Source organism: Triplophysa rosa, linkage group LG10, assembly GCF_024868665.1.
Source record: "Triplophysa rosa linkage group LG10, Trosa_1v2, whole genome shotgun sequence".
Lineage (NCBI taxonomy): Eukaryota > Metazoa > Chordata > Actinopteri > Cypriniformes > Nemacheilidae > Triplophysa > Triplophysa rosa.
Window position 1 is genome coordinate 19,265,281 of NC_079899.1, and position 23,466 is coordinate 19,288,746.

The 23,466-nt window shown below is 38.9% G+C and overlaps 1 protein-coding gene across 2 annotated transcripts in view; it reads left to right on the forward strand.

The window, feature by feature from the left end:
- The window catches only part of bicc1a (BicC family RNA binding protein 1a), a 32,288-nt gene extending 8,835 nt beyond the window's left edge, over window positions 1–23,453 (forward strand). The window contains exons 2-21 of one of the 2 annotated variants that reach the window (XM_057343364.1): window positions 1,995–2,041; window positions 9,634–9,703; window positions 12,186–12,265; window positions 13,712–13,870; window positions 14,562–14,615; window positions 14,880–15,065; window positions 16,663–16,932; window positions 17,726–17,857; window positions 17,947–18,148; window positions 18,373–18,582; window positions 18,668–18,828; window positions 18,947–19,070; window positions 19,305–19,458; window positions 19,790–19,895; window positions 19,985–20,024; window positions 20,105–20,259; window positions 20,424–20,598; window positions 20,785–20,942; window positions 21,041–21,140; window positions 21,538–23,453. In XM_057343364.1, coding sequence (XP_057199347.1) covers window positions 1,995–2,041; window positions 9,634–9,703; window positions 12,186–12,265; window positions 13,712–13,870; window positions 14,562–14,615; window positions 14,880–15,065; window positions 16,663–16,932; window positions 17,726–17,857; window positions 17,947–18,148; window positions 18,373–18,582; window positions 18,668–18,828; window positions 18,947–19,070; window positions 19,305–19,458; window positions 19,790–19,895; window positions 19,985–20,024; window positions 20,105–20,259; window positions 20,424–20,598; window positions 20,785–20,942; window positions 21,041–21,140; window positions 21,538–21,668 — 2,714 coding nt within the window. In that variant the 3' untranslated portion in view covers window positions 21,669–23,453. Of the gene's footprint in view, window positions 1–1,994; window positions 2,042–9,633; window positions 9,704–12,185; window positions 12,266–13,711; window positions 13,871–14,561; window positions 14,616–14,879; window positions 15,066–16,662; window positions 16,933–17,725; window positions 17,858–17,946; window positions 18,149–18,372; window positions 18,583–18,667; window positions 18,829–18,946; window positions 19,071–19,304; window positions 19,459–19,789; window positions 19,896–19,984; window positions 20,025–20,104; window positions 20,260–20,423; window positions 20,599–20,781; window positions 20,943–21,040; window positions 21,141–21,537 lie in introns of both variants that reach the window. The other variant, XM_057343363.1, reaches the window with a different exon arrangement.
- The last annotated feature ends 13 nt before the right edge of the window (window positions 23,454–23,466 follow it).

A 23,466-nucleotide genomic window follows, 5' to 3' on the forward strand; every position in this document is an offset into this window, starting at 1 on the left:
AACTTTAAAGGTAAAGCAAAGTGCAGAAAAGGGCTTTAAGATGTTAGATAGGTAACCTGCTCCTTTAACATACGCAAGATTGTTTCATTTTACACGATATGTCCTCAACCAAACATTGGATACCAAAGCAAGCAAACATATTCTGGTGAACCACCACACCTCTGCTGGGAGTCATTAGAAAACATAATAACATCCTTTAAAATCACTTTAATGACTTTTATCAGATTTTAGAGCAGTCAAAAATGTAACAAAGTAAAAAATGATGTCGGTCCCTGTAGTTACAGTTTAAATGAAGTTCATCACTGTTATGCTGACGACACCCAGATCTACATCTCGTTTCACCCAGATGATACCACTGTAGTAGCTCACATTACAGCCTGCCTAGAAGACATCTCGGCTTGGATGGAAGAGCATCACCTCCAGTTGAACCCTGCCAAGACAGAACTACTCGTGTTTCCGGCACACCCCACGATGCAACAGGATCTCACCATCCAACTTGGCAATACCACAATCACTCCTTCCAAAACAGCCAGGAACCTCGGAGTCATATTTGATGAACAGCTGTCCTTCAATGATCACATTGCAAAAACAACGCGGTCATGCCGATATGCCTTATTCAACATTACGAAGGTTAGACCCATATCTCACTGAGCATGCGGCACAACTCCTTGTCCAGGCCCTGGTAATCTCAAGGTTGGACTACTGCAATGCTCTCCTTGCTGGTCTTCCTGTAAAGACTATCAAACCACTCCAGCTGGTTCAGAACGCAGCAGCACGCCACGTCTTCCAACAGCCCAAAAGGGCTCATGTGACACCCCTTTTCATCTCTCTCCACTGGCTACCGGTTGAAGCCCGTATCAGATTCAAGTCACTAATGCTTGCCTACATCACTGGATCTGCACCGGCATACTTTCACACCCTCCTACACCCCATCAAGAACCCTGCGTTCAGCAAACCAGCGGCGTCTTGTATTGCCTTCTCATAAGGGCAGTAAATCGCTTTCCTGCTCATTCTCATTCACAACTCCTTCCTGGTGGAACATTCTTCCTAACTCGGTCCGGTCAACCACATCTCTCACAACATTTAAAAAACTACTTAAAACCCATCTCTTCTGTGAATACTTGACAGACAAATGAAAAAATACAAATAAATAAAAAACCCTCTCTCTTTCTCTCAACGGGTATTGGTCTGGCTTTTGTTGAAACTAGTAACTTTGTATTAGCACCTATTGTATTATTGCTCCTGTATGACATATCGCTTATTGCTCCCTGAACTCTCTGTAAGTCGCTTTGGATAAAAGCATCTGCTAAATGACTAAATGTAAATGTAAATTTAGTGTTAAAGGTGAGCATCAACACATGCTTTCCATGCACAAGCCAGGAAGCTTAAAGTTATAGTTCACCCAAAAATGAAAATGCTGTCATCATTTACTCACCCTCTTTTCATTTCAAACCTGTATGACTTTCTTTCTTCAGCAGGACACAAAAGAAGATATTTCGAAGAAAGTTGGTAACCGAACAGCACTGGCTCCCATTCACTTCTATTGTATGGACACAAAACCAATACAAGTAAATGGGGGCCAGTTAACAACATTCTTCAAAAGATCTTCTTTTGTGTTCTGCAGAAGAAAGAAAGTCATACAGGTTTGAAATGTCATGAGGGTGAGTAAATGATGACAGAATGTTTATTTTTGGGTGAATCGCTTGAAGTGGGTTTATGTAGATGTATGAGGTGTTGTTTTTGTCATCTGTAACTTGTGTGAGAATGTTGCTTCTCGATTTGCGTATGTTTTTGATGTGTGTGTGTGTTTGTTGTAAGTTTTGTTAGTGTATGTGACTCAGTTATTGAAAACAGAGTTTGTTGTGTTTGTATGTGCTCATGTATCTGTGTATGTACATGTTATGATTTAATGTACATGTTTGAAACTCTAGAGAACAAAAATAATTTTATTTTCCTAATTGTGACGTCAATTATCTCTCCTTCTCTCTTCACAGCTGCTAGCGAGGGGAGGATAAATGGAGGAGAGGATTTTTTTCAAAAGGTGAGACAATTTCCGATTTGTCATTGCAATACATTACATACAGTTGAAATGCAGACACGCGAACTGGCCAGGATTTGAGACGTCGGCAAGCTATACTGAATACAAAGTAAAAATCTAACTAATGTTTCAGTATTCACTGCAGTTATCCACCAGTACAAACATGATTTTATCAGTGTACGACAGAGCAAACAGATAGCATTACCTCATGGCGTTAGCATCATTATGTTCAGCTTCCATATTAGTTCCAGCTAAAATAGCAGTCTGCATATAGGGACATTTGACATAGCCTACACCATTTCTGTCGTTTAAAATGAGCAGCGCGTCTACACAACGGAGCTGTCACGAGCACCCATGACATTTATAATGATGATCTTTCGGCGCTATATCTCTAATATCCTTCCTTATTTGGCGCCAAAAGCACTTTGTTTAACCCTATCCACATCGCCTAAGCTCGCGCTGTATAAAGAGTACGTACCGCGCAGTTTGCGCCTGACTTTGTAACTGTTTATTACATGGCAATTAGGAATGGTTGATTCTGATTGGCCAGTCGTGACATTTGCAGCTTCTTTATTCCCAGATAACAACCTCTCAAAACTAATAACACATGGTAACCCGGATGCAGCAAATCATTTTGACAGGTTTCTTTGACAAATTATAAATATGTCTTTTAATAACATTATATTTACAAATGATTAAACCAAATTGCCTGTTCGTGACATTTGAACGGCGTTTCTTACCTTAAAACCGAAAGTAAACGGCTTTTCCTCGTGGAAGGTATGCATTTGGTAAAAATGAGCTTATAAAATATTTCAAATTCACATTTCATGCACAGTTTTTTTCTCATGTGGCAAGTAGCTGTGTAATAAGTGTACGAAATAAGCAAAATTAGCCCCTTCAGTGTGATACAAGACCGTCCGCTTTGCGTCGGGTCCTGATCACACTGTCGGGGCTTATTTCTGTGATACAACCGGCTGTCTGTACATTATCCCTTACATAAAGAAGATGCGTGTCTGCGCAGCTCGAGTTGTATAAAGAAGACGCGCCTCACTTTATCACTCTTTTATTGAATATAACATCAGATATATAGAAGATGTGTCTCTGCGCAGCTCGTGCCAGACACGCCTCACTTTAAAACGCTGCAGGGCGATGTCATCGTCCATCGCGATGTTTCACTGTAGCCATCGTCCGATGCCAATTTGGTAGACATCGCCCAAACCTAATTTAAATATCATATTTGTGTTTTCGGTGTGTTTGTGGGTTTCACGTTTAAACACACATTAAATCGGATCAAAGCTTGATAAATTCCGGAGGTTCATTACTTTTTATCATTACCAGGAATGATTGTTGTACTCGCTTCCACACAATTATCTCTTGATAGGTTTCTGATACGCTAAGATCACAAGGTCAATGAAATCATCCGAATATTCTTTGTTTGGCTCAGATGAATGTGGTTTTCTTACAGTCTGTGTCCAGCTGTATTTCGGTTGCAGTTTTGATTACTGGTTTCTGTCCTCACGTGCACTTTTGCTTTTCGTGGCGGATCTCGAAAGCCTTCAGAAAATGTGGTTGGGTTTAGTGAAATGTCAGTTCTGTCAAGCAAATATATATTTTCTGGAATGTGTGTCATCGAAGCAGATCTGATGAAGCATCTTTTATTTTAGGCATCAAATAACATGGACGAAGATGAAATATTCTTAAATGGGTTAAAAGAGGCTGACGTTTTGAGTCTTGTCTTTGGTTGAGACTTGAGAGAGTGTTCTGCTCTTCATATATGAAGTATAAATAATCAATATTTTAGTCTGTTAGTTCATTTATGGTGACTTGCAGTGGTTTACTTGATCATTTGTGAATAACCAAGTGTTTTTTATTATTTTATTGATATATTTTTACTGGTTTCCTGTATGGCATCACACTTTCAGGTCGTAATTTCCTGTCTGTTTCTTTACCATTTGACTATGTTTGATGACTTTTCCTTTTAACATCTTGTCCTGGATTTATGTGAGTTAGGTTTATGAACAGTAGGGCTGATATTTCATGCAAATGCATGTCTTTTGCTTTAACACCAATAATGAATTTATTTAGTCATTCAGCAACATTGTGCTGCAATGACAAAGTCTTTGTGCACATACAGTACACATAAAAGTATAACCATGAGGCAAAAACAAAAAATATTATTTACAAATTATTTATTTTATTTTAATTATTAAAAATAGGAAAGTCTCAGTATCAAGTCTCAGATTGTGCACCCGACAATTTGTAATACAGAGTAAAAAGGATGTAGGCTTAGCAAACATGTACTTTAGGAACTGACCCAAGGGGTGCTTATCTCTTCATTAATTTAATACAGAAACATACAGTACTGCTGATATTTCAGGGTGCAAGTGCACAGCTGTTACTGTAATTGTGTTGATATGTGTTTCACTATGAGCCCATCTTATAGATCTGTAAATAAACTGTAAGGTCTGTATGGTGTTGTGTTATCATCATACACACCTGTGCACTTCACCCTCTAGTGAAAGTTGCATTCCCACTCCTCATCTCCTCCCTCATTCCTCCTTACACCTCTTTTCTCTTCGTGCTCTACCCCTCCTCAGCTGAAACAACAGAGGAAACAGGAAACAGATCACTCCTGCACATGCACTCTCATATACACATCATTTGTAAAAAATAAACACCCTGCTCTCCATCACCGTGCCGCTTTTAATGACTTAATGAACATCAGAGTTCATGCGACGCGTCCCTGGTGCTTCAAAGTCACTGGCGTCTGAAACTCTTTCTCCTGCGACTGTATATGTTTCTCTGACAGAACGATATTGGGTGTGGGGAAATAGAAAAGGTGAATTTAAATGTATATTTAACCCAATTTACTGAAATCGTCTGACCCATTTGAGAGGTATGTGCTGGTCCTTCACAAAAATAAACCACAAACCCTAAAACTGCTGTGTGGTCTGCCAGAAATCTCCATCATCTGCAGATCGGAGCCAAAGAAAGCAGTCAAGAAAGAACGTGAGAGTAGGTCAATAATGAAGCTCTATAGAACACGCAGTGGCGTGGCAGCAAAACGCAAACACACAGAATGGAAATTGGAATTGGATCTCTGCCTGTACAAATTTTCAGCACCGTTCACCTTTTTATCCCGGTCTAAAGTGTCTGGTTTCCATATAGAAGTTTTAATTGTGTCTCCATTGAGTTCAAGGTCATTAGTGTAGGGTGTTCCAACATGACATGTTTCATCAATGGAAACAACTTAACTCCGAGGGATGTCCCTATTGCAAATACTACATAATGACTTTTTTCCACAGCTGCAGACAAAACATGCTTTGTTTCTTAAAGGGATAGTACACCCGAAGAAAAAAAAACCTGTCATCATTTATTCACCCTCATGTTGATCAAAACCTGTATATGACAAAAGAAGATATTTTGAGAAATGTCTCGGTGGTTTTGTGTCCATACAATAGAAGTCAATGGGACACATTGTTGTTTGGTTAGCAACGTTCTTGAAAATATCTTCTTTTGTGTTCTGCAGAAGAATGAAAGTCATACAGGTTTGGAATGACACGAAGAATTTTCATTTTTGGGTGAACTATCCTTTACACTCTGGACACTTTGACCCACATGTTATCCGAAGACCATAATTACCATTTGTATAAAGTCGATAATACAACATTGATTATGCGTCATTTTTAGATTTAGGAAGTTCTGCAAAAAAGTTATTTACAGGAAGTGATTGCGACAATATTCAGTCTCAACATTCATGTGCATTTTGGGTAGTCATATGGCATGTATTTTTTATCCAGCGCTAAAGGAAGTGCAACCTCATTTGAGCATACCATGGAATTCCCAAAGTGTGTTTCATTATAACTTTGCTCTGAACTTTGCCGTTTTACTTCACTTCACACCTTTAAATCACAGGATGTGTCACAGCTGTGCACGAGATTTACAGACTTAAGAGGATCTACAGAGATTAATAAACGTTTTACACCGTTCCTCTGTATTAAAAAATTCTCATGTCCTTTAGTTTTGACGAAATAAAAACTGCTGTTGAACCCGAGCTCCCAAGATTAATGAAAACTGTAAGGGTGGGCCGTAAATTCTTGAAGAACTCATGGGACAGAATGTTCCCGGCTTATGTGCGGGCCGTGCAGCAGAAGGTGTAAACATTCAATGTGAAGTACAGGAAGGGAAGTACTGCATGATGTCATCCCAATTGTCTTATTAAACATGATGATATCTAAACTCCACTAGTTGTGTGGAGTGTCCGAGTGATAAGTAATAATAATGATAACTGAGGTTGCTGTACAAGAAGCAAGCCATTTATCATTAGTTGTGCTTTTGTGCATGTTGCTTAAAGTAGTCCTTTGAGTATTTACTACATGTAGGTCTGTCTTGTGCACTCTAAAACTCAGTGTCGCTAATACTCACCCACTTAGGGCGTACTCACATTTAGCCCGGTTGCTCTCAACCGTGCTCGAGCGCGATTGTCCCCACTCCCCCGCTGGCCTGCGCTCACATTGTACTTTACCATCTGCACCCGAGCACGCATGCGACTGCTTTGAAGTAAACATAAACAAAGAGATCTCTCCATCGTAATGTTTGGTTTGTGGCTTATTAGTTGTGTTTAACTTCATGCGCGCGCTGCACAGACCGATCCGCTAATGATAGCTTATCATTGTCATACGAGCGATATGAGAGTAAACGGCTCATTATGCTTTTAAATCACCCTCGCATACTTTATTATCATAAAGCCGGTCGTTACACACAGCGTTGTATTATGTTTGACAAACCTGAAATATGGAGTAGTTTTGGCCGCTGTGACACACGCCTACACGTGTAAGGCTGTGCTCACGTATGACTTATTTTTTTGACCAGATAAAGTTGACAATAACACTTTTTTAGTAAAAAAAAGCTTGTAGCGTTGGTTACAAATAGCAGCCGGCAACGTTCAGAGTAGGGATAAATTATCGGCCATATCGGTATCGGTCATTTTTAACGTTTCAGAATTTTTAATGATAATAAAATTTAGGCTGATATATTATAGCCCAATATTATAAATCATTTCCTCTGCTGCACTTCAGGTGCACACTGCTCACAGTTAAAATCCAGTACAGTGCTGTCTTTCTGTCATGATCATTCACTTACTGCTATTAGCAAAACATTTTTGATGTAGTATGTAGATATTTATGAATGTCTAAATTATAGGAACAAAAGCATATTGTTTGAATCAGACTGATGACTGAACACTTTCTGTCTTGAGACCTGTTAGACATGTGGCTATTAAGAACACCTTTCTGGGTTGCTCTGGAAGAACATCTTTAATTTGTTGATTAAATAAACATGGTAACACTTTAGTATAGGGACCAATTCTCACTATTAACAAGTTGCTTATTAGCAGGCATATTATTAGAATATTGTCTGTTTATTAGCACTCACAAAGCACATATTCTGCATTACCATATTCTACATCCCTAATCCTGCCCAATACCTAAACCTAACAACTATCATACTAACTATTAATAAGCACCAAATTAGGAGTTTATTGAGGCAAAAGTCGTAGTTAATGGTTTGTTATTAGTGAGAATTGGACCTTAAATGAAAGTGTGACCATAAACATTATACCAGAAAAGTCAAAAAGTTAAAGAATCTTTAATTAGTGTGAAGTAGGCTTTGTACATGATTTTCAGGGAGGGAAAGAATTTTCAGTCTCAGAAAATGTTATAGTAATATTAACATACCAATATATCAGTTATCGGCTTTCAATGTTCAAGAATTATCGGTTATCGTTATCTTCCAAAATTTACATGTGTTTATCCCTGGTTCAGAGGCAGCGTTTGTGCACGAAGGAAGCTCAGAGAGTAGGTCCTTAGACACACTCTAAAAAATGGTGGGCATTGGGTCAAAAAGGGACAAATCCAGCCATTGGGTTGTAAACTAACCTATCACTGCTGTCCATCTGAAACCTTGTATCTCCATATTTTGTGATTTTGTTTTGTTTTGTTGCCATAAATCATTATTATTAGTCACCCTTTATGTTTGTTGGTTGTTGCAAATAGCTAACCAATAAAAAGTATTAAACAGTGCTTGTCAACTTTGACAACACAGCATGTAATCATTTAAAAAGTGCAGTGTTTTTTTCCATTTCCTGAAAAACAGTGAATTTGGACATATAATGTTTTAGAAGGACAGTGACGCTTTGGTGGGTTGTTTTAATCCATTGTTGGGTGAGATATAAACCATTTTCTGGGTTAATATTTCTCAACGGCTGGGTTCGTCCCTTTTTACCAAACAGTGGGTCGAAAATAACTGCAATTTTTGATGCAAAAAGAAAAGTAAGACTGACTGACATGTCTTCGTTCTACATAGAAACTGATTTTATTCTTATGAGCAATCATTTTCACAGTTATTACTATTAATATACATCACATGGGAAATTTATTATACACAGAGCTTACAAGCACTATATGAAAATAGTCCTATTACAAACGTAAACAATTTCAAGTTCCATTATTTATTTTTCTAGCTGCTTTGCAACATTGCACAATTGTAAAAATGAAGCGCTATAGAAATAAGCTCGAACTGAAAGTAAAACGACCAACCATAACTAGTTTCATTTTTAAATGCTAATTTATCAACAGCAGTAACTGCAGACATTTGATGAATGGGACGTCATCAAACTGTAAAACAATGAAAATTCTCATCTCTTGCCATTGTTGTGTCTGATACACATCAGGGTGTGCTGACATACCTACATTAGCCGAAACTGCTGAAGGTTGTGTGGAAAACTGCACTCAAGTTTTTTTCTTTAATCGCTGCAGTTTCATGCTTTCTGGAGGAAATCGAGTTTGTAGCCAAAACTTTTCATGAGAACCGCTGTACAGTGAAGACTCTCTGGCCAAAGGGTTTTATATGCAGGAAAACAGATAGCACACCACAAAATGGTTACAGAAATGTGTTTTGTATCGAGACAAATACATTTGTTGCCAAAGTTGTGGTTTAAAAAATGAATTAGCATGAAAGAAAATAGTGTAGCGCTATGCCTTATTCCAGAGCTCTGGGCAAAATCAAGGCAGAATTTGATTTAACATTGTCTGTATGTTGTCTGTTTATATCAGTACAAATTTCCACATTGTTTCCACTTTTACTGGTGCTTTATGCACACAAAACACATCCGCATAGAATATGGTCTTTTTCATCCGCTTCTTGCACATATGCTACTGGTTAGTAGTACACTAGGCCTGTCAAAGGTTTGCTGCCAACTGGCATCTACATGTTTCACGGGTTCGAGCCAGGTGCGTGTGTGTGAGAGAGAGCGAGAGAGAGAGAGAGAGAGATAGAGAGAGAGAGAGAGAGAGAGAGAAAGAGGGGCATGGGTTTACCCCAGAAATTTTGACTTTTTTTACACAGTTTAAATATTTCTGTCAAAGTTAATATTGTGCGTGCAGAGTGCGAGTTTGTGTGTTGTAGAATGTGTTGTCATTGTTCGTGTGTCTTGTGTTTTTGAATATATATTTACGACTGGTTTCAATTTCCTCTGGCGCGCTCTCGTGCCAATTGAATATGTATTTCCTTTCAACTTTCTGATGTTTATGTTTAAGGTAATGGATGAAACCAACACTCAGATCGCCTGGCCATCCAAACTGAAGATCGGAGCCAAGTCCAAAAAAGGTATACACACGGAGACAGACGCTATAGTTATGGCAGTCGTCCCTGCTTAAGTCACGACACAAACTACGGCCTGTTCACAAGCAGCTGTTTCTAACTGAGAATGTGGTTATATCCAGCTGGTAGGCTGCTGATCGGTTTGTCTGTGCCGAATGGATGTTTTGTCTTCATATTTTGGGAATGCAGACAATCCCTTGGGTGCTTATTGAAAGATATTGCATGTGATTTCCTTTTTCTTTACAATGTTGAATAAATGCATATTTTTCCATGATCGTCTCTGCACTGATTTGTTGAGGAGACGTTTCATGGCCAGTGAAGATGGCAGGATTTTTCATAAGTTTGTGATTCTCTGTGGCAACAGTTCTGACTCATATTTTAGCATTTAAAATCTGCAGAAAATGTGAAAATGACCCGGCAATACAAACAAATACAAGGTCACTTGCAAAATGAAGGAGCGTTGAACATTTTGTTTTAAAAGCCAATAGTATAATACAAATGATGCCAAGTCCTTATTGTTTGTGACCTTCTGAATGTGCCAATCTATTCGGTGTTCATTTAAATACCTCAAACATCGTTCATTCCCATAGAAATTGTGTCATCTGCCACTTTTTCCCTTCATAACTATCTTTGTTATTTTGTCCAAAATCTCTCATTTCCTCCTTTTTCCCTTTTCAGATGGTCTCAAAAGTCCTCTTTCATCCTGTTGTAAATACTGTATGAACTATATTTTACATTCTCTGCTCTCGAACTGTTTTTCTCATTTTCTCTCATTGTCCCGCCCCTTTCGGCCGCTGCCTGTAACAGATGTTATCAATCGGAGTCATGTCTGTTTCACTCTGTCTTCAGTCAGTAAAGCGCTTTTAATTGAGACTGTCTGCTGGACGGACGAAAATCAGTGCGTCTTAACCAGGGTGTAGGCAGTTTGATTAAAAAAAAGACAGTTTGGTTGAAATCAGATCGTGTTTGAAGCCCCATCCAAGACACTGTAGAAAATTCCAGTCGAATGTTTGGACACATCTACTCGTATCTTAGTTTGACTATTTTCCATTTTTTTGATAGTGAAGCCATTAAGACTATGAAATAACACAATTGGGACTATGGGAATTATGTAGCAACAAAAAAAAATACTAATGAGATGCATTTTAGCCATATTTAAAGGGATAGTTCACACAAAAATTTAACTTATTTGATCATTTACAGTACTTGCCATCATGTCATTCCAAACCTGGGGTGCGTTTCCTGAACAACGACATAACGTGCTGGTTAACCACCACAGCACGATGCATCTTTTGAGAAACTAACTAGCTACTCACGACCGTTTCCTGAAAACATGGTAACGTTGTCGCTCATCTGTCGTTTGAACCATGTTGGTTCAACAGTATAGTTGATGACGTCACAAAGGGGCTGGAGTAATACCGTTTTCTAATTCATTTCTTCAGAACGATTTAATGTCATATTATTGCTGTAAATAACGTACGCTGCTTGCGATTGGTCATTGGAACGATGGTTTCGGGAAACACTTAAATCGTTGAACTATGCTGGAACGACGGAACTTGCGACCATAGTTGGCTAACGATGCGTTTGGAAAACACACCCCTGTATGATTGTCTGTATGAAAATCTTCTTCTGTATGAACACAACAAACTACACTGGCCCCCATTAATTTCCATTGCATGGGCACGTTTATCAAAATATCTTATTTTGTGTTCCACTGAAGGAAGTCATAAAGTTTTTGAACGACGTGAGGGTGAATAAATGACAACAGAATGTTTATAGTGAACTATCCCTTTAAGTTCTTATATGCTGGGCCCTTTTGGCTGTTTTCCTTCTCTATCCAGTCACAAAAGATTAGTTTTAAATTGTAACACAATGTGTACGTGTCTACAAAACTAATTTATGCATAAGATGTTTTTGGTAAAAAATACTTATGTAAACCCCATGTATGCACGCATGAACTGGTCACATTCTCCACACACATGCATAGACATTCTCCATTCATAAACATGCTGGCCACACACACACACGCACTGGAGTTGATGACTACCACATGGCAGGAAGAAACTAGTGTGGCGGGTTGGACATGGAGACCCCTACTGGTGTTACTCTTATACCTTCCCAAATACCAGTGTGTGTGTGCGCGTGTGTGTGTGAGAGAGATCCTTCCTGTTTAATTCCCCCCTGCTCCTCAATCCCTAATCTTGACCGTTCGTGGGTGTGTGTGAGGATTAGAAGAAGTGAGTCAAGGAATGTGTGTGGAGGAAAACAGAATTCCAAGAAATGACAGCACCGTGGCTATTTTTAGAGCACATATGTACATTTCTGAAATGCGTGCGTGGGGTTAGATAAGCATTACGTCTAAACCATTGAACAGCTGGGGTTGTAACAGCAGTTTTGATTTTATTCAGCATGAAGGAATGGAACATATTGAATGCATTCTGAAGCATCTTTAACAGTGACTCTTGGCTCTTGCTTGCTCTCCTCACAGATCCACATATCAAAGTAAGCGGCAAAAGGGAAGATGTGCGAGAGGCAAAGGAGAAAATAATGTCCGTTCTTGACACAAAGGTAAACACGCTACATGTGTGATTGTCATGGTAACAGCAGTGACTCGGTCAATCTTCCTAAAAAATTCTGTTATGCCTGTTTTCTTAATAGCACTATTAAAGGGATAGTCCACCCAAAAATGAAAATTCTTTCATGAATTACTCACCCTTAAGTAGTTGCAAACCTGTTTACATTTGCCCCAGAACTGTTTGTTCTCCTAAATTCTTCAAATATCTTCTTTTGTGTTTAACAGAACAAAAAATACAATATTTTTTCTACTATGGTAGTCAATAGTGCCCCAGGAAAGCTAACATTCTTCTAAATATCTTTCTCTGTGTTCAACAAAACAGATTTCTGGAGTAGTCAAAAAAGTCAGTGTCCCAGTGCTGTTTTTTCCCTAAATTCTTCAAAATATATTCTTTTGTGTTTTACAGAACAAACAAAAAATACAATATTTTTTTCTACTATGGTAGTCAATGGCGTCCCAGAAATCTCATTTGCTAACATTCAGCCATATGTCTTTCTTTGTATACCATCAAAGAAAGAAATTTATACAGGTTTGGAACAACTTGAGAATGAGTAATTCATGACAGAATTTTCATTTTGGGTGAACTATCCTTTAAATACAGTGTTTAGATTACTTTCCCACAGAATTTCTAATATACTGCACATGTTTTTGAAATTCAATGTTTTTTTATATGTCTTGATATTACACCTTTTCTGATATTTGATATTTCCTTGGTTGGTTCGGTACACCCAAAGTATTTTGTAACAATATATGTCCTATATATTTTATATAACATTTTTATTTGTTGCCTGTACTTCGCTTCCCTGTATGTACTACTGTGAAACTGCTTTGGTACAATGCAATATTGTGAAAAGCCCTAAATAAGTCAATTTGAATTGAACTATATTTTACTGAAATCTTATATCAATATTGTCAATACAGGTTGTATAATTATGTAGAAATGTATACAAATAATATAAAAATCTTTAATCTAAAATAAAACGTTTTAGACAGGTGACTTCTTTCTAACCTTTTAACTGTTTTTTTTTTCCTCTGGATAATTATTGTGATGGGATAAAGACACAAATTCTTAGTTTTATGATTTGAGAGAACACTGTGTGTTTGTTATTCGACCCCGTTGCCTGGTCCATGATACAAAATGTTTTTTCCGACACTAAACACTAAATTTGCTACGCTCACTTAATGTGGCAAATTTCTGGACAACAGAGGTGAGCATGAATCTAATTTACAGAAGATTCCATAAACAACCTAAATAAATTCAAGATGTTTCTGAACACTTGTGAAAACACATCCAAGATCGTCTGCGGTCGGCTTAGTTACTGTAGCTAAAACCACAGAGGCAACAGGAATCAGATTAAAGGATCGTACTTTGGTGTCGACGGGTCTTCATGAGCGCTGTGTTGTTGTTGTTTTTAAATTTTGACCTTTGACATCCACAGAGTAATCGCGTGACTCTGAAGATGGATGTATCGCACACGGAGCACTCTCACGTGATCGGGAAAGGAGGAAATAACATCAAACGAGTGATGGATGAGACGGGCTGCCACATACATTTCCCAGACTCCAACAGACACAGTCAAGGGGAGAAAAGCAACCAGGTACACCCATATGATCGAGTAGACAAACTTTTGAATTTGAATATTTCGAGTTTGAATAAACTAAGTGATTATGTTCAGTTAATTCTCATTTGAAGGAGTCTGCCGTAGCATAGAGTACTAGCCAACATTCACCCTCCACCAGCAGCTGAATACAGCTGAATCATTTTATTGGCTGAGGCTCATCAAGCAGTTTGTATTGGCCGGAGGATATGAATGGTTCATGGTACGATAGATCTGATTGGTCGTTGGACAGCTGTCAGATTTAAATAGACTGCTGAGTGGTCTGACAAGGTTTGGAATTGAAGTGATGATTGCATACACACACGTGTACAAACACTGAGTTCAGGGCCGTACCAGATGGACTCTGAAATGGGCCATAGCACCTGGTTCCAAACCGGGATTATTTCTCACGGGCCGAGATTAAACGTGTGCGTGTGCAGGGATGAAATGATGGAAAAGAAGAAAAGTTCATTCCTGACGCAGGACCTTTAATTAGGGTTCTTGGACTGGCCCTCTGCCACTCACACACATGCTCGGATTTAATGGTTTGATGGGTAATAAATCAGGTTGCTGGATGTATGACCGCGTGTTATTTGAGCTTAACCAAAACTTCTTACAGGATGGGAATAAACATCTGCACTTATTACGGTAAAAGAGTACAATCATTTCTTTGTCTCACTCTCTCCGTCAGGTGTCGATAGCGGGGCAGCCGGCTGGCGTAGAGGCGGCGAGAGTTAAAATACGAGTGAGTTTTATATAAAACCTTGACCTCTGCTTTATAAACACAGATCTTTCTTTCTTTCTCTTTGTCCAGGAAAGTACTTTCTCTTTCACTCTCTCTCTCTCTCTCTCTCTCTCTCTCTCTCTCTCATGCTTCGTGTAGTTACTTCCAGTCATGCTTAGTTGGCTCTTTTTGCTGCACCCTAGTGGCCAAAGTGACACCATCATCATGTTTTTGGTACCACTGTATGTGTTCATGTATTGTGTCGTTTTCTCTTTCTGTCTGTAGGAGTTATTGCCGTTGGTACTGATGTTTGAATGTAGTGGGGTGGTGAAGCACGTGGACTGTAGCTCACCTGTAGTTCAACATATATCCCACACTTACAACGTCTCAATCTCCTTTAAACCACCCTCCTGTCTCTATGGCAACACCGCCATTGTCCGCGGCAACCAGAACAATGCCAATGGTGTTAAGGTGAGGCATGTAACACTACTGTAGGCACATGAACAACTGATGCATTTTAAAGAGTGTCGTGTTAACGTTTGAAGCTAAAACGTCTGGTGGGGTGTAACAGATTCTACGATACTGGGTTCACGGTTACGGTTGTATCACAACATTTTTTGAACAAAATCTTTTAAAATACAGATATATAATTCAAATACAGATTTATATGTATTTTCAGTAATATTTGAAGAGTTCAAATGCAAAACCCTCGACTCGACCCTCAGACAACTTTTTGTTTAAATTAGCTTTTTTTTATCAGGCTCCTATTTACTTTCAGCAATTCCAGATATTTCTATATTACTATGTGTGGAGAGCATTCACTCAACATCATAATCTCATTTTTGACAGGGGTGGCTTTCAGAGGGTTTTGCATCTAAACTCGTCATTTGTTATTGTTGAATAATTGACAACATCATTTCACTTCACTTTCACTTTCACTTCAGAGGTTTAATTTGACATTCTGTATGTAAATGAAAACTGATTGTGGTAGTTGATGAATAAATCGTACATGATTCCTATGGTGTGACAAACTGTTAATATTACATTGTTTTATATTATTAATATTTATCATATACAATAGCATAAGAGAGATTTATCTTCGTTCTTGGGTTTTTTCCTACATTTTTGCTGTCGCACCATAGGACAAATTTGTCTGTCAACTACCCATAGATATTTCTGTTTAGCATCAACACAGAATTCTCAAAGTCAGGGAGGGTTGTAATTTTAAAATTTGTTGTTTAAATGGTTATTTTACTCTCTTTGTACTTTCTACAATGTCATAAAGAAGGTTTTAATATTCCAAGGGTTTTGAGGTATTTGAAAAGTAGAAAAAATCTTGGCATAGTGAAAACTTTCCAAAACAGAAATTGAAGTTCCAAAAGTTGAAATCTTTTAGTTTTAATAAAAATCAACACCGGAAAATAAAAACGCCCATATGAAGCCAATCCTGAACAGTAACAAAAAATGAAGTGAGTGCAACTTTTTGAGCAGAGAGAGAGAGGGAAAGTAGGTCATTCTGTGAAATGGAGAGATTTAGTCTTCCAGTAGAGCTGCCAGATAAAACCCAAAAACACATCAGCCTCCACCACACACTATAAAGCATTACAAGGGACGGGAAACAGTTTTAACAATGTGTGCACGTGTTCAAGCGCACATGTGTGGGTGCAGGCCCAGTCTATGTGTATACAGTTTGCTCTAAAAGTCTAAGAGCACAAGTGGAAATGACTTACTATAAATGTAATAAAAATCTTGCATTACAAATGATATTATCAACATAAAAAACTGGATGAAAAGTGAAAGCTTTTCTGTAATGACAACACTTCATTAGAGTCTGGGCTTCAGTTAACATGCTAGGTGTCACAACAGTGCTTATTTGATTACCTGACCTGTTTATTTGACATATTTCTGTTCATTTTACATCTCATCGCTGCTTTGTTTTACATTTTTCAAAATCCTGCAACTTTGTTTATTTCCAGTTTTAAATTAGATTTTGAGTCGGTATGGTTTCAATCGCTCGGATCCAGCTGAGGTGCTGTTATTTGATTTAACTCAACTGTGTGTGTTTCAGCGTGGTACGGCTTTGTTATTGGAGCACCTTGCCGGGTCTTTGGCCAGCTCGGTGCTGGTTAGCACACACCTGGACATCGCACCCCAGCACCACCTCTTCCTTCTGGGCCGCAATGGGGCAAACATCAAGCTCATCTCCCAGCGCACGGGAGCCCACATACATTTCCCCGAGCTCAACGGGCACTCGCATTCTCCCACACAAACTAGCCGCTCAACTGTCTACATACAGGGAAACATTGACGCCGTGTGTACGGCTAGACAGCAGCTGATGGTACGTGAACATGTCGTCTTTCTAGTTCTCTGTCCGTGTCTCAGATTTAACATCTCCCTGCATATTTGTGGCCAGCTGGTGAAACCAAGTCCATGTCATTGTGGTGGTGATATAACTGAGAGAGATATTTAGATGGAAGTCACTTTAAAGGGGTCATATGGCGCGAACACTTGTTTTTATGTGTCTTTGGTGTGTTATAAGTTACCCATGCATGTATTAGACATGTAAAATTGCAAAAAGTAACTCGCTTGCAGTATTCGACCAATCACTACGCACTGGTTAACTGGCCAATCATAGCACACCTCGCTTTGCAGAGCGATGAACTTTTTTATTAAAAATCTGCGCGTTTCAGAGAGGCGGGGCAAAGAGGAGATACAAACATGCACGTTATGTGGAAAATACAGCGTTTTTAACCAAGCGTTTTAATGTAAAACAAAGGATAATATTCGTTTTAGCCGTGTCATATCACCCCTTTAAACGCTGTGAGATGATGGACTTGGATGGTCTGGTGAAGAATTGTGGTTTTCGAGATGAAAAAAGGCACTGCCTTTTTAGTTTATGATTTATAATCTATAACGTAACAATTATCTAACAATTTAATTGTGTGTAGTTAGAGCAGCAAAATGTAAAAGCTTATCAACTTTTGAAAGGGAATTGAAAGTATTGTTCATATGTTTTGTTGTTATCATCGAGTTCTCCCATCCAATCAAACTTCAGTATTTAGGCACATGTCATTAAGTAAACGGCTAATGTCTCTTCCTGTAGGGTGTTACCAAGCATGTGTTTGTTTCAGGGCTGTCTGCCGTTGGTGCTGATGTTTGACATTAAGGAAGAGATGGAGGTGGCGTGTCAGGTCATCACTACGCTAATGGAGCAGCTAGACGTCTTTATCAATATTAAACCTAAACCCAAACAACCCAGCAAGGTATTAAATTAACCCCAAGCACACATTGAAACTTCCTGTCCACGTAATTGGTGGATGTGTCATGAGTTTCTCTCATGTGTCTTTCTTAGTCTGTTATAGTGAAGAGCGTCGAACGGAATGCTGGGAATATGTATGAAGTACGTAGGATCCTCTTGGGTCTGGAGTCAAGCTGCATCGCCTCTGCTATAAATAATGTTGCTGTTAATGGACATAACCCTGCCTCCCCTCCTCTGATTGGCTCTGTTGGACTGGACACTCTAGCTTCAGCTGGACTGAGGCTAAGCACTCTGGGTAATGGAGTTTACTCTGTACTTACAGTATATAGTGCATGCGTGTGTGTGTGCACGTGCACATGTGTGTGTTTGTGCCACAGATGTTGTAGATAAAATTGTATTTAACACAAAAGATTGATTTAATTGAAATATTTATTGTTAATTTGTATAACAGTATTAGTGGTACAGTATTGCTGCTAATATGGTATTTATGTTGTATTTATATTCTCTCTCTCTCTCTAGCTGGTCTTCTAAGCTCATCGGTCAGCCCCATTTCTAATGGTTCTCCCAGTCCAAACTGTGTTCTTAATGGACACGGCTCAGCTTTAAACATCCAGAGTGGCTCAGTGAACAACTCGCAGCACATTCATATGGCTCACACACATTCACACACTCCCAGTCACACAGCTTCCCTTTGGGCCAGTGCTCTCACTTCAACCGGTAACACAGGAGGTGAGTAAATAACCATGTATTTCACTATAGTCAACTATACATGGAGATGCTAAAGAACGTTTTTTTTTCTCTATCCCTGCTTCAGGGTTTTCCTCAGACCTGATATTGCAGTCTGTGTCTCAGTCGACTCTCAGCGGCCTTCTGCTCTCTGGAGTCCAGAGTCAAACACACAGTCACACTCCATCCCCTCCACCTGGACTCGCACACATACACAAACCAGCCAATGGCGAACATCTCAATGGACACGTGAGAAACTTTTAACGGTCATCAGAGCTTGTTTGTGTGTGCACCTGTTTTGTTTTAGACTCATTGTGCTTCCCGTGCGTGTTTCTGTTGGATGCTGTTGTGTTTGTTTGTGGTGTAGCTTGGTAGTTCTGTGTACAGTCGAATGTCCTCTGTATCGCTGAACCCCGCCCACTGTGACACGGGCCAGGAAGTTATTGGACACACCCAATCAGAATCCATGTCTACTAAATCAACAGATGAAGGTATAAAAGTTCTTTCTTTCTTTCTCAGTTGTATGTTTTATGTGGTTTACTTCTGTGGTATTCAATTTTATGTCAAGCATTCATTCCATGTAGAATTAAAAAAAACTCTCATGCAGTTTTTTAAAAGCTTAATTTAGCCATTTTTGAATGAATTTTGCGTTTTATTCTTTGTTTGTTTTACATTAGTATGAATGCCTCAATATTGAAATGTTTGCTTTTGTGTGTTTGTATCAGGCTCAGACACGTTTGTTGAAGTGGGCATGCCCAGAAGCCCGTCTCATTCAGCCAATGGGATTGAGCTAAAGCAGATGCTGGCCTCTTGCACAACATCGTCAGGGAAACGACAAACAGTGGAACTTCTCCAGAGAACCAAGAACTCACTTCTGCAGTATGTTCAGTCATAAATTCACTCGAAGTCGGCATCTTTAAAACATCTTTCCTCTGAAGTCATATAGTAAAATGTTTCGTATCAACCAAATAGCATTGTTTTAGCAGTCTCAGCATTGTTTTAGCAGTTTTAGCAGTCTACAGGTCTGGATGTTTTTCTTGAATGGAATGGCCATATTTAATAATCCAATCAATCCCAAATGCAAGAAATCAAACCCTACTGGACCTTTCTTGAGTATTTAGTTTTATTTAAATTGCAGAAGTAAAATGAACATATTGCTATGAGGTGACCATCATATTGTGTGTGTGTGTATGTGTATGTGTGTATTTAGCGTGGAGTGTGTGTTAGCAGATTCAGATTGCGAGAACACGATGGCTGATAAAAGAGCACCAGGAAGTGAGAGAGCTGCCGAAAGAAGACTCGCCCCTCATATACAGGTACAAAAACACACCCTCACACACATATGCCTCACATTCAAGTGTACACTAACTAAACTCGCTCACTCTTTGTTTTTCTGTCTGTTTAGGCTTTTGACTATGAAAAAAAGAAGCTTCTGGCCACTAAAGGTGAGACTTGACTTTAAATGTTCACCGGTTAAATTGTGGTTATACAGTTACATCATATAACTTGTTCTGTTTTTGTGTAGCCATGTTAAAGAAGCCAGTTGTGACTGAGATTCGGACCCCCACGGATACCTGGAGCGGCTTGGGCTTCTCCAAATCAATGCCAGCCGAGGGCATGAAAGAGCTGCGCAGGGCAAACCATGTGCCATACAAGCCCAGCATGAGCACAACATATGAGGTAAACGCACACAAATTACAGTACACGCAGCCTGATTTCAGATCAGTGTAGTCAGTCTGTATCTAAAGGTTAAAAACTGTTACTTTTGTTGTTTAGTTGTGAAAATGTTGTTTTTGTTGAATTAAAAAGGCTCTCTGTTTGTGTTGTACATTGATGTTTCTCAGGATTCTCATCTGTCTGTGTCAAACTCTGGGAGTAAGGAAAGTTTGTGCAACGGCACAGATTCCGACAGCTGGGGGGATCGCAATGGAAACGCTAACATCAATGGAAACAGACTTTCCGGAAACTCCGAATTTTCACCTGCTGTCAGCAGCCCAAATAGAACGAAGAACAAATCTAGTAAGACTTTTAAGATTTTATTTCTTGAGCTTGCTCCATTAGCGCCCTGCAAATCTTGGGGACCCCCAGAGCCCACCCAAAACGTGGTGATGCTTGTATGTGCAATAAAATGGTTCAGAATCACATTAGTCACATACTAACACACAACCTATGTCCTGCTTGTTCTCTTTACGTGTGGGTCAGTAGGTGAGCAGTATCTGAGCAGCAGAAATTACATGGACAGTATTTCTCTGTCGGGCAGTAATGGCTGCTCCCTCAGTTCCTCCCTTAAAGGAACAGAACTCCCTGAGCTTTTCAGCAAGCTCGGCCTAGGCAAATACACGGACATCTTCCAACAGCAGGAGGTGATTCATGAACAAAGCCATTGATGTGAAAATCTGCCTTGTTTGTCTGTTTGTTCATTTGTGTTGAGTGCGTATCTATGCGTGTGTTCTCTTAATAGATTGACCTGCAAATGTTTGTCACACTGACGGATCAAGATCTAAAGGAGCTGGGAATCACGACATTCGGCGCTCGCAGGAAAATGTTGCTGGCGATCTCAGGTCAGTCATTTCATTAGACGGACAGAAAGGATAAACAAAAACAAATCATGTGGAAGAAATGAAGTCACTGCTTTGTAATGAAAAGCGTATAGCAACGACAGAAACTGCATTTCTTCTAACACTGACCATCTAGAATTTTAAGCCAGAAATGTATTTTCAATCCCAGAATGCATTGCAGCAAGCTAAGTAAAGAAAAGCACATCCAAGATGCCATCCAAAAGTTGGCAATGTTATAATGTTGATGTTTAATTCAATGTTGAATCAGTGTAAATATATGTGTGCTTTTATTCAGTAAAAAACGATAGACAAATATAACAAAATTGTATTTAATGTGTATGTGATCTTATTAGAGACATTAGAGATTAATCATGTTTATCATATTTAAATGTCTCCTCAGAGTTGAGTAAGAGCCGGAGGAAGCTCTTTGACACGCCCAACATTCGCTCCTCTTTCCTAGAAGGCGGAGCCAGCGGTCGCCTGTCGCGCCAGTTCCACGCAGACATGGCCAGTGTCAGCGGTCGCTGGTGATGTCTCACAGGTGCCATGAGCTTCAACCATGAGTTCAACCAGCCATCCATTAACCCAAACTTGGAACCGTGGACCACAAACCACTTGAACTTCTTTTTACCGGACTACGGTTGCTATATAGCTGAAATGGGATCCAAGGGAAATTAGTCAATATCGAGAACGTGTCATAGATGTCGTCTCGCATTTACTTTCGGTCAACAGGCAAAAGGCAGAGATAAAAAACTAACCGTACTGTTTGCATGCACTTCAGTATTGGTGTCTAGCACTTTAATCTGTAAACTCTGCTGTTTTTGCCTGTGTGTTGTTTGCATCTCTTTTTTTTTGTAACTTCAGTGTATCCAGTGCCAAAGTCAAATACATGCACTTATTTAGCGTGTCACACACAAAGATCATTGCTGTGTTGAATTTTTAAAGACATTTTATTTTATAGTTGTATTATGTTTTCATATTTTATGTTAATCTTTTTAAGAGGCATTATCAGTTTACATTTATTTTCTTTTGTTCATTTGGTACAGCTTTTCAGTTATTGTTTGTTGTTTAGATTGTGGTCTACTCAACCAGAAGTCCTTGTAGTCATCTCAAACAGATGTCAGTCAGAGCGGTTTTTTTGTGTGTAGATGAAGTCTGCTTTTCGTGAAGAATGAAGAACAGCAGTGAATCATAAAATTCCAGTTGGTTGTTTAAGAAATTTTTGTTCATCAGTTGAATTTAGGTTTTATGTGTAGCACATCAAATTTAAGATGCATTAGGTACTAGACCTAAACTTTTATCAGGTCTAAATTCTGAAATTTGTCTCTTGTCATATGCCAAGTGTATTGTGTCCTTGTTTTTCACTAATAAGCCGTACTTCATTTCTTCTTGACCAGAAGTTACTATTTTGCATCTGCTTAGACTTTCTTTTCAGACCAGATTGTAACTATCGTCAGTGGATGTATTCAGAGTAATCATTGTTATGCAGCCTTTGGTTTGTTTTCATTATGAAGTTTGTAGTACATGCAGTACAAGCTACAAAAAAGATGGTAAAATACATAGAAAGGGCTTTTCCAACCTATCTATTGCTAAATACTTTTATCATTTGCAACCATGGTAATCTCTCCCTTTAGTTTTTTTATGAAAGGAAAAATACTGACAGTCTCTGAAGTATTGCACAACAGATTGTGGTATTCTTGTATTTGCTCAGTGATATTAATAATGTTTAATTGTTGCTCATTAAGTCCAGAGTGAAAAACGTGTTAATGCGAGAAATATGGACATGTAGAGATTATATTCCTCACTATAGTGGAACCAATGTATAGGTTACATTTAGTACAGAGCAGGGATTCCTCTGAGGTTTTGTAGTCGAGAATTGTGTTTGTTCTTTTCTTCTGCGTGTAAGAAATCATGCCTGTTCATGTAGTTATTTCCTGCTTTTACCTGAAATAACTTCACTGTTTCTTTCGAGGGAACAACTGCTTTGTTCTGTTGTTCTGTTAATTGTGCCTTCCTCCTGGAGCAGTGTTTTTCCATATGTGACACTGGTATTTGTACCACATTGAAATCTTTGACAAAGGGAACAGAGTTAATGTTTTTGCCTTTTACGAATGTTCAATAAGTCCAAACCGGTGTCTTTAAAACGGACAGAAGCCATTTGTAGAACCTCTCTTTGATAGTTGATGTTGTCAGTTAGTGTTGTTTCCTCTCTGAAAGAACAGAAAAGGGAATTTAAAAACATGGAAGAACAAATATTTGAAATGTTTGCCACATTTGTGGCTTTGTTCCGGAAAATAAAAGTGTATGCAACCTAAATCAACATGTTCAC